At 35.3% G+C, this 15873-nt stretch overlaps 1 protein-coding gene across 9 annotated transcripts in view; it reads right to left on the reverse strand.

Annotated features, from left to right (window-relative positions):
* Positions 1 to 15873, reverse strand: part of OSBPL8 (oxysterol binding protein like 8) — a 216489-nt gene that overhangs the window by 39116 nt on the left and 161500 nt on the right. For all 9 annotated transcript variants that reach the window (XM_037996779.2, XM_008004084.3, XM_008004082.3 and 6 more), the window contains 5 exons: positions 11041 to 11118; positions 8209 to 8310; positions 6018 to 6221; positions 3028 to 3112; positions 1260 to 1431 (listed from right to left, as the gene is read on the reverse strand). In XM_037996779.2, coding sequence (XP_037852707.1) covers positions 1260 to 1431; positions 3028 to 3112; positions 6018 to 6221; positions 8209 to 8310; positions 11041 to 11118 — 641 coding nt within the window. The remainder of the gene's footprint in view (positions 1 to 1259; positions 1432 to 3027; positions 3113 to 6017; positions 6222 to 8208; positions 8311 to 11040; positions 11119 to 15873) is intronic.

Raw genomic sequence — 15873 nt, forward strand, 5'->3', positions numbered from 1 at the left:
AAATAGTCTGTACAAAAAGGGGAAAGTCTCGGAAAGAGGTTCCAACAAATACCCATTCCTCTGTCAGTAGCCCACCCCATTCCATCCTATCTCACTCAGGCACCAGGTATTTGGGATTAAGATAAAGCTCCAGATTGTAGGTCTGCAAAGAAATAAGATAAAAGGTCAGGTAATGGAGATTTCCAAGAGAGTGGGGAAAAAAAGAAAAAAAAACCCAAAAAACCTGGGCAACATAGTGAGACTATGTCTCAATAAATAAATAAATAAATAAATAAATAAATAAATAAGCAAGCAAGCCAGCCCAGTGTGGTAATACAGGCCTGTAGTTCTAGCTACTGGGGAGGTTGAGACTGGAAGATCAGCTTGAGCCCAGGAGTTCCAGGTTACGGTGAGCTATGACTGTGTCACTACACTGCAGCCTGGGCAACAGAGTGAGACCCTGGCTCTAAAAATTTTTTTAAAGTAATATAGAGAGAGAGAAAAAAAAGAAACAGGCAAAAGGATAGGGAAGAAATGTCTAAATCAGGCTACATGGAGAAGAGGAGAATAGCAGTCTAACTTTAAGAAGAGCAACCTCAATGCTGATGAAAGTAACTACAGAGCAGAAGCCAAGGGGTGGGGAAAGGGAGGAAATGGAAAAGTCTGATGTTTTTCCTGCAAAGCAACAAAAAGACCTGAACCTCAAGAAAGTCTTTGTACTACTGCCCAGTTTCCTTGGAGAAATGCTTTTTTAGTGTTAACTACAATAAATGCTTCAGGGAATAAAACCACAAATAGGATAGTTTCATTCCAAACAGGATATAAATGAATTTCACAAATACCAGGTAGAGTAAGTCCAGTGCCATTACTACAAACGTGTTACTCTACAGAAAGACAGATTATGTCTCATAAAGCTTCACATATGATGTAATATTTTAGACTGATCTTGAAGAATATATAGACAGGAGAAAAGAGCAAGGAGGAGTAGGCAGAAATCATTCTTAATAGAAGGGACATCATGCACAGACAAGGTGAATAATTAGCATGGCTATATTTGGGAAAGATAAAGTAAATCACATTGGCTGGAATCCCTAAGGAAATACATTTCTACACCTGATTATAGCAGCTAAACAAATTTTAAGCCAGGTCTTAGGCCATATAACAGGAAGATATGCAAATTTCAGTCCTAGATACACTACTAAAATTCTAGGCCTGCCAACTAATTTTGTGAACAGCACAGTCTCTGAAACATTACCAGATCAGTGGCAATATCTACTTACTGGAAGTTGTCACCACTGTGGAGATTGTTAGCACGTAGTAAGCCATAGAAAGTTACATGTGTGCTATCTGATGAAACGCTTAGGTCATGTTCCTTTCCTTCTCTGATCATTGTACGTTTAAGAAGACTAGAACATTTCAAAGCCAGCTCCAAAGCGTCCATCCAGCACCTTCCTAAATGAACACAGATTCATAAGCAGTATAATTTTTAAAACTATGAAACTAGCATGCATCTTAACTTACCCTGTTACCACTATTTCTTTGAGAAACATGCACTAGAAAAGTTAATCTGAACATAACATCTGCTAGAACTTTTTAATGCAATCTTTCAGTTTTCCAAATGCTTTTCACATACTAAGCAGCTACAAACCACTGATAAATGAATAGTATACAGCATGCATTAGAAAGTATACCCAATCTAAAATAAACATACTTTATTTTTCAAATCTTAGAACATTAACAAGCAGTATAATTTGAAGGTATCAAGCAAGGTACATAAAATATACTGGAGGATTTATGATTCTACTATAAACAAACTATCTGAAGTAATTGTTTTTGATAATAGGAGGTCTATCCTCAAGATTAACATCCATTCTACTTGTATGTATGAAACTTTTTAAGTCAGGAAAATGCCTATATAATGCTACTATTAACTGCCATATTAGTTAAGAGAAACATTAATAGTTTTATTTTTTAAATAAAAATGTAAAAGTGAATTAGCAGAAAACTTTTCACTTATATTTGGGGCTCTTAATTTTCATATATATCACTTCAAGATTTGCTGGGAATATCAGTCAAGTAAAGCATTTTCATATTGAAAGCTCATACCTATATTTTAATAAAAAAAAAATCATCTGAGGCCAGGTGTGGTGGCTCACGCCTGTAATCCCAGCACTTTGGGAGGCCAAGGCAAGCGAATCATGAGGTCGAGTGTGAGACCATCCTGACCAACATGGTGAAACCCTGCCTCTACTAAAAATACAAAAATTAGCTGGGCGTGGTGGCGTGTGCCTGTAGTCCCAGCTACTCGGGAGGCTGAGGCAGGAGAATGGCTTGTACCAGGGAGTCGGAGGTTGCAGTGAGCTGAGATCGTGCCACTGCACTCCAGCCTGGCAACAGAGCGAGACTCCATCTCAAACACAAAAACAAACAAACAAACAAACAAACAAAAAAACATCAGATAAAAGTAAACTTTGGAAGGTTACAAGATTCCCTACACCAACCTTGTCTAAACTACGAAACATGAAAGCATGAAAGTGAGGACAAAATCTGTTATTAAGATTTGAAAGCTACCTTGATATCACTTAAGTTTTTCTCTCCCCATATTTGCTTCATGAATTAAGTATTAAAGGAGGAATAAAAAAGGTTGTACTCGAATGTCTTATGTAAAAAAAAAAAAGTATATGTCTCATAAATGGTAACATTTAGTAGTAAAATATAAAAAGTATTAAATGTTATCTTTAAAATAAAACATGAGTTACCATAAAGATCACTAACAAGTTAAAAGGTGTTAATATGTCCAGGGAGGATGAAGAAGAAAACTCTGAACTGCTAACTCATTGATAAATCACACAATGCTTCCTTTCTATCAGATTTCCCTATTTGTTTATTAAGTTACTCATATATTTAGCATTCAAAGCAATTTATGATTACCATGCTTCTGCTGCAAATGCCATATTAAAAATATATTTCCCCAGAATAATACAAAGTGGCATAAAAAAACTCTTAAAAATGAAGACCAAAATCCAATCCATCAAAAACTATACTTACCATCTGACTCTGAAGTAGCTCGGATGATCAAATAACTGCTAGGTAAGGGCTGAGTAATGGATCCAACCGCTTCACCTTTTGGACCCTTAATAACAAAATAAACAAAATAAATGGTAGAGAGTAAGTATTATGAGATCTCAACTTTATACTATCCAATATTATCTGTAATAATCTAAATCAGGTATGGATTATAATCTAAAAGCAAATAAGCTTTAATTTCATCATTCTTGATAATGCAAATGTTAAGTATTAAGAAAAATTTTCTAACAAATACATCTCCTTAGCAGAAAACTGAACAAATTAATTATCACTTAAATATTACCTCTATATATTGCTTACATACTAAAAAGAACCTGCAATTTACCATATTAAACCAAATTTTAACTTAACAATGTCCATCCCATGGATACAACTAATGAGATAAGAAATACTAAATTTCTAGAAGGCTAAAGAAAGCATCTGGAAATAGAATTATAATTCAAAAGAAAAAGAGAAATGAATTTTAACTGGGTCTAAGGAAAAATAAATCTCTACTTTAAAACCAATGACATATACCTGTTTTTAAACACCAACTATATAAGCTGATTTTATTTTTCCAGAAACATGAAAGAAAAAGACATTCTGTTGTTGTTGTTGGCTAGGGTTGTTTTATAAGTATACAATACCAACACTAATTAATATCACCAATGCTAAACTTAGGTAGACACAAATCTAGAAAGGAAATTAAGTATTGAATTTAAAATATAATTTTGATACAAAAGCTTAATTTTTAAGTTGTTTTCAAAGGGTTCTTTAAAGTTATCAGGTCAAAAAACAAAACAGATTTCCAAAACGCATAAAACGTTAGAAAGTAAAGATGTAGATTCAAAATGAAAACAGAAAAAAAAATTAATATGGCTTTAACAAATACCGTAATATTCTGCATTTTCAAATAGCTTTACAATTTATGGGACATGAAATCAGACTGCCTGGGTTTCAATCACGGCCCCATGCTAGAAAAACAGAGTTCAATCTCTCTATGTGTATAATGGGAAGAAACTGTATCTTCCTTATAGGTATGAGAATTAAATAAATGATTTCATGTAAAATACTAAAGTACTTGACATGAACTCATAGCTGTTACTATTTCCTAATCATAAACACTGGCTTCCAAAATATTTAAACAATATCCTAAGTAGGTTTTGCTTGTGGGAAGTATTTATATAATTATACAGATTTCTCTCTTCTTCCAATAGTAAGAATTAAATATTATAAATTTGACATTAAAATCATTAATGGCTTAAAATTTATTTTAATGCTTGCAATTCCTAACAGTAGTAGAATACTATATTTATATATACACACACATATGTGTATATATATAGTATTTTTGTATATGTGTATATGTATACATATATTTTGTTGATGTTGTTTAAAAAGGTTTTGAAAGTCATTTTCTCCACTTGAGAATCGCTTAATATATAAATGTCAGAGGTTCGGGGGTTTAAATTCTTTCCCCTGCGGGAAGCACCTAACCTCAGAATGGAACTAACTCGGTAATCCCAAATTTATTCTTGCTGTGACTCCAGGCTACTGAAATAAAGATTTAAAAGTACAAGTTTTTTTCTAGGTGTATGTATATTGCATTATTAAGCAATACCCTCCCCGCCCCACAAAAAGGATTAGGCTACTTTTCGTTAACCGTAATCTCAATGAGGTGGTTTTCCCTAAAGGAGAAATTCTAACTGGCCTTCTTAGAAACTAAAGCAATGATCATTTTGTAAAAACTTAAACTAGGCTAGGTATGGTGGCTCACATCTGTAATCCCAGCACTTTGGGAGGCTGAGGCAGGAGGGCCCAGGAAATCAAGACCAGCCTGGGCAACATGGAAAGACCCCATCTCTACAAATTTTTTTTAAAAAAATTAGCTGAGCATGGTGGCATGTGCCTGTGGTCCTAGCTACTTGGGAGGCTGGGGTGGGAGAACTGCTTAAGCACAAAAGTTTCAGGCTGCAGTGAGCAATGATCACGCCACTGCAGTCTAGCCTAGGTGATAGTAAAATCTTGCCTAAAAAACACACATACATACACAAAACCACTTAAACTTGACTCATTTATTCTGTTAGTATAATACTTTTTTTTTTGAGACAGGGTCTTGCTCTGTTGCACAGGCTGAAGTGCAGTGGCATGCTCATGGCTCACTGAAACCTCCTTGACCTCCCAAGCTCAAGTGATCCTCCCATCGCAGACTCCTGAATAGCTGGGACTACAGGTACATGTCACCATATTCGGCTAATTTTTGTATTTTTTATAGAGACGCAGTTTCACTATGTTGCCCAGGCTGGTCTCGAACTCCTGAGCTCAAGCGATCCAACTGCCCTGGCCTATCAAAGTGCTGAGATTATAGGAATGAGCCACTGCACCCAGCCACAGTAATGCTTTTCAGTTATAAAAAACATTAATGCTTCATCTTTAAAGAAACCTGTCTCTTTCTCAAGAGTAAGTAATTAAAAAAAATTTTTTTTTAAAGAGTAAATAAGATTGCTTCTGCTTATAATAGGCTTCCCATCACACCTTTACATCACTACAGGAAAGACCACAAAAAAAAAAAAAAAAAAGGCAATTTCTGTTCCAGGGAATTCTACTTACCATTTTGATAAAGAGAAAAAACATGGGGCGGGCCGCGGGAAACAAAACAAAACCAACAACAATAAATATAATACAATGTTACAAAGCTGAGTTAGTAATTACAAACTGAAAAACATAGTACAAATTGAATCCCCAAGGGCAAAAGAGATAAAAAGATGCAATATAAAAAGTTAGACCTCAAAAGTAAAGCTTTTTGGTGCACATTTTGTTGTGAGTAGAGGCAGAATGGGGAATAATGCACTGGAAAGCACAACAGATTTATAAGTCCTGGCAGAGGACGAATCTCATTTGATTGATTTATCTCAGTTCTATTCATGGATTATCATCTTTACCTTTCACCTATATAACAAGCGCTTACATACCTTCACTGCCCAAATAGATTGCTCCAAAGGATGGAAAAGTTTGAAACAAAAGCCATCCTTTTTTGATGGACGTTCAATGATTTCACAGGCATTCAGAAGAACTGTTCCTACCCACTGACCATTTTTTTGGGTTTTATAGATCAGTAGCACCCCAGGTTTCAACACACACCATAACTTGGTCCAGCTCTTTAGAGTACCACGAATCTACAGAAAGATAAATTTATTTTAAAAATGAAGATCTGTTCTCCAAGGTCTAAACCAAAAAATTGCAAATACGATGTTTTAATCTAAAATTTCCATAACATGCACACTTTAAATATTTTATTTAAAAGCCACTACATGGCAAGCACAGCAAACAGACATGAAAATGACACGGCTCTTGTTTCTAAGACACTTAAATTTTAGTGAGAGACAGGCCAACAGTTTCGAAATAGTGTACTAAGTAGAATAATTTTCCTAATCTCCCTGACCAGGTCAGGGGCCATTAAAATATACTTTCCTAGTACTGAGATTCTTCTTTTTGTAACATTGATCATGGCTGTAATCTTATTTGTGTGTATATGATGATTCTGCTTAAAATAATTTTTCCCCTTTACCACATCAACAGTGCTGAAAACACTGCTGGCACACACTAGGCATTCCCTAAGTATTTGGTGAGTGGTAGGAAAAGAAAATAATTTCCTCCTAGCCCCTAAAATTACCTTATTCAAATTACTTTGTTCCCAGTAATTACATAAAGTATGCCATATAAATTTATTGGAGGATATTTTAAAATACAAGTTACATGAATCCCTATACTTTCATAAAATGTTCCTTATCCTAGGGTTTAACGCTATGTCAATAGTAAGTATAAAACTACTTTTTCTATAAATTTCTATTTCCATCACCTATTAAAATTGTATCTATGCAATTCAGTGAACTCAAAATAGTGAAATGATATTAATATTTAGATCAAAAATAAGAATTATACTTTTATTTACTGTAAAACATCTGTTATTTCAATGCACCTACATGAAGTATGAAATAATACAGGATTCCATAATCCCCCAAATAGGCATACCACAGTAACTCTCAACAAGAAACATTTAGAAAGAAGGAGTTTGGAACCAGGCATGAAGAAAAGAGAAAATCTAAGATATGTGTATAAGTAAAAGAATGGTAAGACAAGAGAGGCAAAAGGAAGACAGGTACTCTGAAATAACATTTTGGATCATGGAGATGCAACAGAACACGGAGGACAAATTATCAGAAGGAAGGTAAGGTAGAGAAAGTCAGCCAGAGAATGTGTTGGGGACTTAATAGAGGGCAGCTTTAACTCTGAAAAACCTAAGTGAGATCTTGAGCTAATGCACTTCTAAGTAGAGTCAAAACAAGTTGGAAGGTGTTATTAGCACAAGATTGAAAACCCTAGAATTAGTTACCTGAATTGTCAGGGAAACGATCACTAGACTCTCATTTTAGTGAGGGGAGTCCTGTGACAGATCTCATAAGGCTTACGAGGTCAGAGGCCTTAGTAAGTCTTGGCAAAAGTGGAAAGTTTTCAGGGTTGGAGTGATTCTCAGGTACACGCCAAGTACTGAAATTTCCTGTGAGTCAGAGTCCTACAAGATCATTCTTAAACTTAGGATTCCTACAGCTGTCTTTCAGATAAGAATGAGAAAGAGGATAGAGTGACCAGGATGAAAGAAAAGGAAATAAAAATAACCAGAGGCCCAAAGAATAGGGTCTGGAAACAGCGATGTGTGCTTGTCTGATAATTAACAATTTTCATTTTTAAAAAATATATTATGTATCCAACTATTTTAAAATAGCTTTTATATTAAATTTGTCTCATCTTTTCAATAATATACTAAGTGTACGGTAATACTTAACAATAATTGGAATAGCAAGCAACGTATTTTTTACAGCACATTGTATTAGACAACATATCACACAAATCTAAAAGCTTTTTTAAAAGAACTGCTATACTGTATGTAATTGACGCTACTGCTAAGAAAGACATTAAGATTTCTTCTCTTCATTAGGATGGGAACACAGAACCTCCGGGAATACAATAATAGTTTCTTTGCCAGTGAAAAACAATCATCTTAGGAGTTGTTTTTGTCTTGCAGGCTTTAGGTATACTCTGGGCTTTTCCATTCCAGTAAGTGAACATCCAGCAATCTGAATTCATGATTCAAAACACACTGACCTTCAACCAATCAGCCATAACAATAACAGAAGGATCTGTGATTGTACTGAGCAGCTCCTTTGTGGCTCTTTTCTTTTCTTCTCGGTAATTTTTCTTTTGTACCTATTTTATAGAAATAACAGAAAAGCTAAAAACTCAACAGAAATGAGCAATTTATTTTAAGTTCAGGGGTACAAATGCAGGTTGGTTATATAGGTAAACCTGTGTCATGGGGGTTTGTTGTACATATTTTATCACTCAGGTATTAAGCCTAGTACCCATTACTTACTTTTCCTGATCCTCTCCTTCCTCCCACCCTCACCCTCTGAAAGGCTCCAGTGTGGGCTGTTTCCCTCTGTGTGTCCATGTGTTCTCATGATTTTGTTTCCACTTCTAAGTCAGAACATGCAGTATTGGTTTTTCTGTTTCTGAATTAGTTTGCTAAGGATAATGCCCTCCAGCTCCATTCATGTCTCTGTAAAAGACATGATCTCATTCTTTATTATGGCTACATAATATTCCACGGTGTACCACATTTTCTTTATCCAGTCTCTCATTGATGGGCATTTAGGATGATTCTATGTCTTTGCTATTGTGAATAGTGCTGCAATGAATATACACATGCATGTGTCTTTATAATAGAACGATTACATTCCTTTGGGTATATACCCAGTAATGGGATTGCTAGGTCGCATAGTTCTGTCTTTAGGTCTTTGTGGAATCACCACACTGTCTTTTATCCTAATAGTCTAGTATTCTAAAGAGGTTTAGAATTTCATACTACAATGGTGATAGTATAAAATTCTAAACCGCTTTAGAATTCCAGAATCTGACAATAAAAATACTATAGTTTTTTTTTTTTTTCTTAGCAGGAGTTAGTCTTAGACAACCAAGGTTAGAATCTAGTCTTTCTGATCACTAGCGCAGTTCTACATATCTTTTAAATAATTTTACTTCTTTTTTTTTTTTTTTTTTGAGACAGTCTCACTCTGTAACCCAGGCTAGGGTGCAGTGGCGGAATCTCAGCTCACTGAACCTCCATCTCCTGGGTTAAGGCAATTCTTGTGCCTCGGCCTCCCAAGCAGCTGGGATTATAGGCATATGCCACCATGCCCGGCTAAGTTTTGTATTTTTTGTAGAGATGGGGTTTCACCATGTTGGCCAGAATAGTCTTGAACTCCTGGCCTCAAGTGATCCGCCCACCTCTCAAAGTGCTGGGATTACAGGCGTGAGCCACCACACCTGGCCAATTTTACCTCTTTTTAATTACACAATGCATTAACACAATCTCACAATAAAAATTTCAAACATAAAGCTAGAAGCCATTTTTATTATACCCCATCCTATTCCAATCCTCTAAATTGATGACTGTTAATCTTCTGGAAAACACTGTCTTTTCAGACCTTTTCTAAGTAACAACCTATAAAACATTTACATTTTGTGTTTAGCATGCAAAAAGTTTCCCCAGTAAACATTTTTTGAAGAGTATTCACGTCTGTATCATTCTCATTCTTTTAAGTGTTACATAGGATTCCTACTGCAAATTAAAATAATAAGAGCTCTAACACTGAGGGCATTCTGTGAACCAGCCACAGTTCTAAGCACTTTACTTGTATTGTCATTACCTCATTTAACCCTCACAACAACCTTGTGAAGTAGAAGTATTATCCTTGTTTTATAGATAAGAAAACTGAGGCAGAGAGAGTAACCTGCTCAGAATCACACATTTAGTAAATTATAGAGTCAGCATTCAAACAGAGGCAGACTAGCTCCCAAAGCTATTCTTTTAACCACTGGCCTATAGTGCTTCTAAAATATTTATTAATATATTCTCTTACTGATAGAAACCTTCTCTGTTACCAATTTTTTCAGATAACAAAGAATGCCACAACTGTTTGCAATTGAAGTTTTGTTCTCTTTCCCAATACTAATATGTAAGTTATACATAATTAAGAAACCATAACTATAAAATTAGTTTATCCAAAATATCAAAGTTTCACCTTCATAAGTAAGTTAATTCTAATCATTTGGGGAATCAGCAGTGGACTAATGAGGTCTTATTGTTGCTTTGTTGTTATAATTTGGATAGCGGAAGAGTGATGATAACGTATTAGTGACTACATTTTTAAAAACTAACAAAATTTTACACCAGAAAAGTTGCATTTAATGATAAACAGACTAGACATAATACAATTTTAATAATTCTATACCCTCAAAACTTTAGATTTTGGTCTTTATTAATCTATCTGATTTAATATGGGATGCAAATACAAACATATATAGGACTAGGCATGGAACACAAATGGTAAAATAGACTAGGCAGGAACCAGAGCCAGTTGGAAAGCAAGTGTTTCTTAAGCTCCAGATTCTATGGCCACTCAGGAAGGTAAGCCCAATGCTACATATTTCTCAGAGAAATTGGATAGCTGAATTTTTAATTAACTGTTGGGTCAAAATTTTAAAACATTATGCAGGTCAAGTTCAGGCCATGACCCAGGAGTTAGTAATCTCTAATTTCAATGGGTGCCAGAGTTCCCATCAGGAGTTCGACAACACAGGGATGATATACCTAGTTCGGATACATCTGTGTAGAGATATCAAGTCCTCGGCCTCTGCAGCTGCCATTTGAGGCCCGAAGCAGTCTGCTCTGGGACACTCATCAATCAGCCTTATCAGTTGATCACAGTGTACCATACAAATATTAACATTTTCTATGTGTGCCTGCCTGTCTGTACCACTGGATGTTTTTTCTTTCTTTAGGAACACACATATATATTTATCTTATTAGCCTACTTCCAAACACACATGCAAAGCACAATGTAAATTACCTTTCAGAAATAACTGGAAACTAACCTTAAGAGATTCTTTTTTTGTGAGTTTGCTTGAAGTTGAACTGTCCTTCTCTGAGCCATTATAAAGTTTAGATTCAGACTGAAATCATACAGAAACAGAAGAGAAATAATTAAATCCTTCAGATTTTCTACACATAGCATAAAAATTAATGTTAAAACTATGTGACATCTTTCTCATTTATTGCTATGATTTAAGCAAATGTCAATTTTCAAATAGCATTTTTCCCCATATAGTATGTCTTTAAAAATGAATCCATGTTAAATCCATAAATATAAAAAAGTTAAAACTAATCAGTATACAAACCTACAGTGTGAAGTTAAGTAAGATCATTTGTAGATTTTACATTTTTTTTTTTAAGAGTATTTCTAAGAACATATATAATTATTTATACCTAGGACAAAAGTAGCCAAAGTAATGTTATCTTTTAACAGTTGAAATATTCTTAAAAAAAAAAAAAAGACACAAATTCTAACAAGCTGATGCACATATTGCCCTGCTTCTACTCCTCCTTCAATAGGAAGAAATACAAACACTTTTAGAAACCAGTATTAAGTCACTCTATCTAATCTGTACAGTGTGTAAACACCAATATTTCCAGGATCTACTACTTTCTACCTATCAAGTGAGTGGGATTTCCTCACTAAATTATTCATGTCTTAAATTTCTTTCCAGACTTTCAGTTTATACTTCACATTTTTATTTAATCCTCACAAGAATCTTGAAAAATAGGCACAACAGATTGTTTTATCTCCATTTTACAAATCATGAAAGGGAGGCTCAGGAAGGTTGATTTTCCAAACTAACAATCACTAACACTGCAGAGATCAGAACCCAGGTTTCCTAATGCAATGCTTGTTTAAAGAGACCACATAGGTTCACCAGAGTAGAAAAGCACAAAACTTAAAAGCTCTATTTGTTTTGGAAAAACAAAATTAAACATACTCCTTCAACATCCAGAAGTTTTATTTTTAACTATTGTTAGACATAGCAGAAGGCACTTAAAGTTCTTAGCAGTACTCCTAAGTAGTGCCAAGAAAGTATGCAGAACCTGATCCAAATGGTGGCTTTCAAATGTTGAGCAGCCAGATGTGCATAATATTACTAAATATCATCAAGGATACACACCTTTGTATACAATTCCCTCAATTTTTAGATTAATAAGAACAGATAACACATTTATTTGTCAACGATACACAGTGTGTATCACCCAAAGAAAAGAAAGAACTCAGTAAATATCTAATGAATTAATAAAATGAAAATAAAATAGGTACTTGCAGCTCATTTCTCTCATCTCTCCTAAAAACACTTCTGCTACTTGGTATGAAATAAGGGCTATTAAGGTGATGGTATTAACTGGCTGAACCAGAAGGGAAATGCAAACAATTTTCAATGTAGAAATCAACCTAGTTAAACTTTTGGGAAAGTTACTCCTTTAAGAACTGGAGTTGAAACATCACATTAATTACTCCAATGATGATGGTATATATTGTGATATCAAAAACAATTTCATAACATTCCTCAAGCCAAACAGGTTTCTGTCTTCTCCTTGGCCCTGGGAACACAAAATGGCATGGCTATTGTCAGAGGAATATGATGGCTTAAAATTATTAGGAGATTCTACTTCCCACAACTTAATAGGATAACGTTTACAGTAGTGTACTTTTTAAAAACTATTAAACAAAAAATGTTAATAGTATTACCTTAAAAGTTAATGAATATTCATGGTTGTTTACTATTTACCAAGTACAGTTAACTCTTGAACAACACAGTTTGAACTGCGTAGGTCCACTTATAGGTAGATTTTTTTTCTACAAAAGTTACACTGAGTGTACCTGCCTTTCTCGCTTCCCCTACCAACTCCTCCACCTCTTCTGCCTCTGCCACCTGAAACAGCAAGACTAACTCTTTCTCTTCCTCCTTAGCCTACTTAATGTGAAGATAACAAAGACAGACCTTTCTGATGATCCACTTCCACTTAATAAATAGTAAATACATTTTCTCTTCCTTATGATTGTTTTAAATAACATATTCTTTCCTCTAGCTTACTTTATTGTAAGAATACAGTATACAATACATATACAAAATAAGTGTTAATTGACTATGTTATCAGTAAGGCTTCTGGTCAACAGTACACAATTACAGTAGTTAAGTTTTTAGGGAGTCAAAAGTTACATGCAGATTTTTATATGCACAGGGGAGTGGAGGGTCAGTGCCCCTAACCTCCATGTTGTTCAAGGATCAACTGTATATGTTAAACATTTACATACTCAAAGCAGACTTAGGAGATAGTAGTTGTATCCCTCTTTTACTAATGAAGACACTAAAACTAACAGATTACATATCTTTCCAAAGTTGCAAAGCTACAAAGTGGATGAGCTGGGATTTGTACCCTCATCTAATTCCTAGCTTCATGTTCTTACTTATCTCACTATATTAATTTCTCATCTTTTAAAACTGTTCATATGGTATCTTAAAGTTAAGATCTATCTTTACGAACAAGAAGAAATCTGTGGCCGGGCGTGGTGACTCATGCTGGCAATCTCCGCACTTTGGGAGGCTAAGGCGGGAGGATTGCTTGAGCCCAGGAGTTCAAGACCAGCCTGGGCAACATGGTGAGACACCGTCTCTATGAAAAACACAAAAATTAGCTAGGCATAGTGGCATGTCCCTGTAGTCCCAGGTATTTGGGAGGTTGAGGCAGGAGAATCACCCGAGCCTAGGAGTTTCAGGCTGCAGTGAGCAGTGACTGCACTACTACACTCCAGTCTGGATGATAAAGTGAGACCTTGTCTTAAAAAAAATCAAATTTGCTTCCCTAACAATTAAGCTCTAGCTTGGTTATTCCTAAAAGATTACTGTACATAGGGACCAGCAGGCCAGAAGGGTGTCACATGAGCGTGGTAAACCGACCTCAAGGAATCTTTAACTCACATACCTCAAGGAATCTCTGACATAACGTGCAGTCTAGTTCTGAAATACAAAAAGGAATGACCACGTTCTAGTCTTTTCTACATTACTACCTCAGTTTTTTAAATCAAAACACCTTTCAAATGCCAAAAATGTAAATGATTTTTTTGTTGGGGACATTTTACTAAACTAAGTTTCCCTTCCTTCATAAACTTTATTGACCACTCTCTTAAGGATGACCATCAAGATAGGCAAGTTTAATGTATATTACTGCTTGCCTCTTTGTTAAATGGCATTAGAATGCTTAGCATGTTATATTTTTTATTTCTTTCCTTCTCTTTTTCTTCTCTCTTTTCCCCTTTAACTGCTGTCCCCTTATAGGCTCTGTGACTTTGAGAAGTTAATTTCATCTGTCAGTCTTAGTTTCTTCATCTGTAAAATGAAGATACTACTACTAATTTATAGGGTTGCTTTGAGGGTTAAATGATACTTAAAGTGTTTAACTTAGTACTTGGTAATATATTGTTTCAGGTTTATGTCTATATCTCAGATTGCAAGTGCTATCAAAAATCTGACCTTTAGAGATTTAAATAATGGGACATTTATTTATGAAAATACTTTGCAATTTGCTTTGAAAATTATATAATGCTACAGATATAAGGAACAACAAGGATAATGATAAGTTACTGTGATCACATCAGACATTTTGGTTTAGAAACGTTTGTTAACCGTCCAGGTAAATGTATATTTTAAAGCAAGTAACAGATTCAGCAAACCTACAAGGCAAGTAGTTAAATGGTTGAAGAATCAAGAGATGTGAGCTCAAAAACCCCTTATCCTTTTAACAGAATTCCTTTTATCCCACTAGACACATTAGTTATGTTGTAATTCCTTTTGTTGAGATGGATAATTAAAAATTCATTTTAAAATGCTACTTTGTTTGGGATAATCTGATTAACCAACTTTTCCAATTCACTTATTCATACAATGAAAAAGCCTAGGAAAAGGTGCATGAGAAAGAGGAACTGCCTTATTTTATTTCTTGAGACAGGTCTCACTCTGTCACTCAGCCTGGAGGGCAGTGGTACGATCACAGCTCACTGAAGCCTCCAACTCCTGGGCTCAAGTGATCCTCCCACCTTAGTTTCCCGGGTAGCGAGTCAAGGTCTCGCTAGGTTGCCCAGGCTGGTCTCAAACTCCTGGGCTCACGCAATCCTCCCACCTCAGCCTCCCAAAGTGCTGGGATTACAGGCAAAAGCCACTGTGCCCAGCTCCTTTATTTTTAAATAATGTCTGGGGATGAGGCAGGTGTATTTCATTGTGTTAATCAGGCTCAATTAAGAATTTTTAGAAATGACATTTAACCTAAAATCCTGCGACCAAAATGAGAGTATTCATATTTTTTGCATCAAGTTGGGAAAAGTTAAAATTGTTTGATGTTCTCAGTTACACAACTCAATCATGAAAGGAATAACAAATCTTGTTTTCCAAAATTACTCAGATAAGAATAAAAATCTTCAGAATTCCACAAGTATGAGGTTTAATGATAAATGTAAAATTTTACACTGTTCTGAAAAACAAGAGAGTTGGTTGCATGCTCATACATATATACAAATTTATATATTTGAGATAAGGTCTCACTTCGTCTCTCAGGCCAGAGTGCAATGGCGCAAACACAGCTCACTTGCAGCGTCAACCTCCTGGGCTCAAGCATCTCCTGCCTTAGCCCCCCAGGTAGCTGGGACAACAGGCATGTGGCATGTGTCACTACACCTGGCTAATTTTTGTATTTTTTGTAGAGATAGGGTTTTATCATGTCCAGGCTGTTCTTAAACTCCTGAGCTCAAGCAATCTTCCCATCTCAGCCTCCCTAAGTGCTCAGATTACAGGCATGAAACACTGTGCCCAGCCGCATGTTAAAATATT

The sequence above is a fragment of the Chlorocebus sabaeus genome, chromosome 11 (genome assembly GCF_047675955.1).
Source record: "Chlorocebus sabaeus isolate Y175 chromosome 11, mChlSab1.0.hap1, whole genome shotgun sequence".
Taxonomy (NCBI): Eukaryota; Metazoa; Chordata; class Mammalia; order Primates; family Cercopithecidae; genus Chlorocebus; species Chlorocebus sabaeus.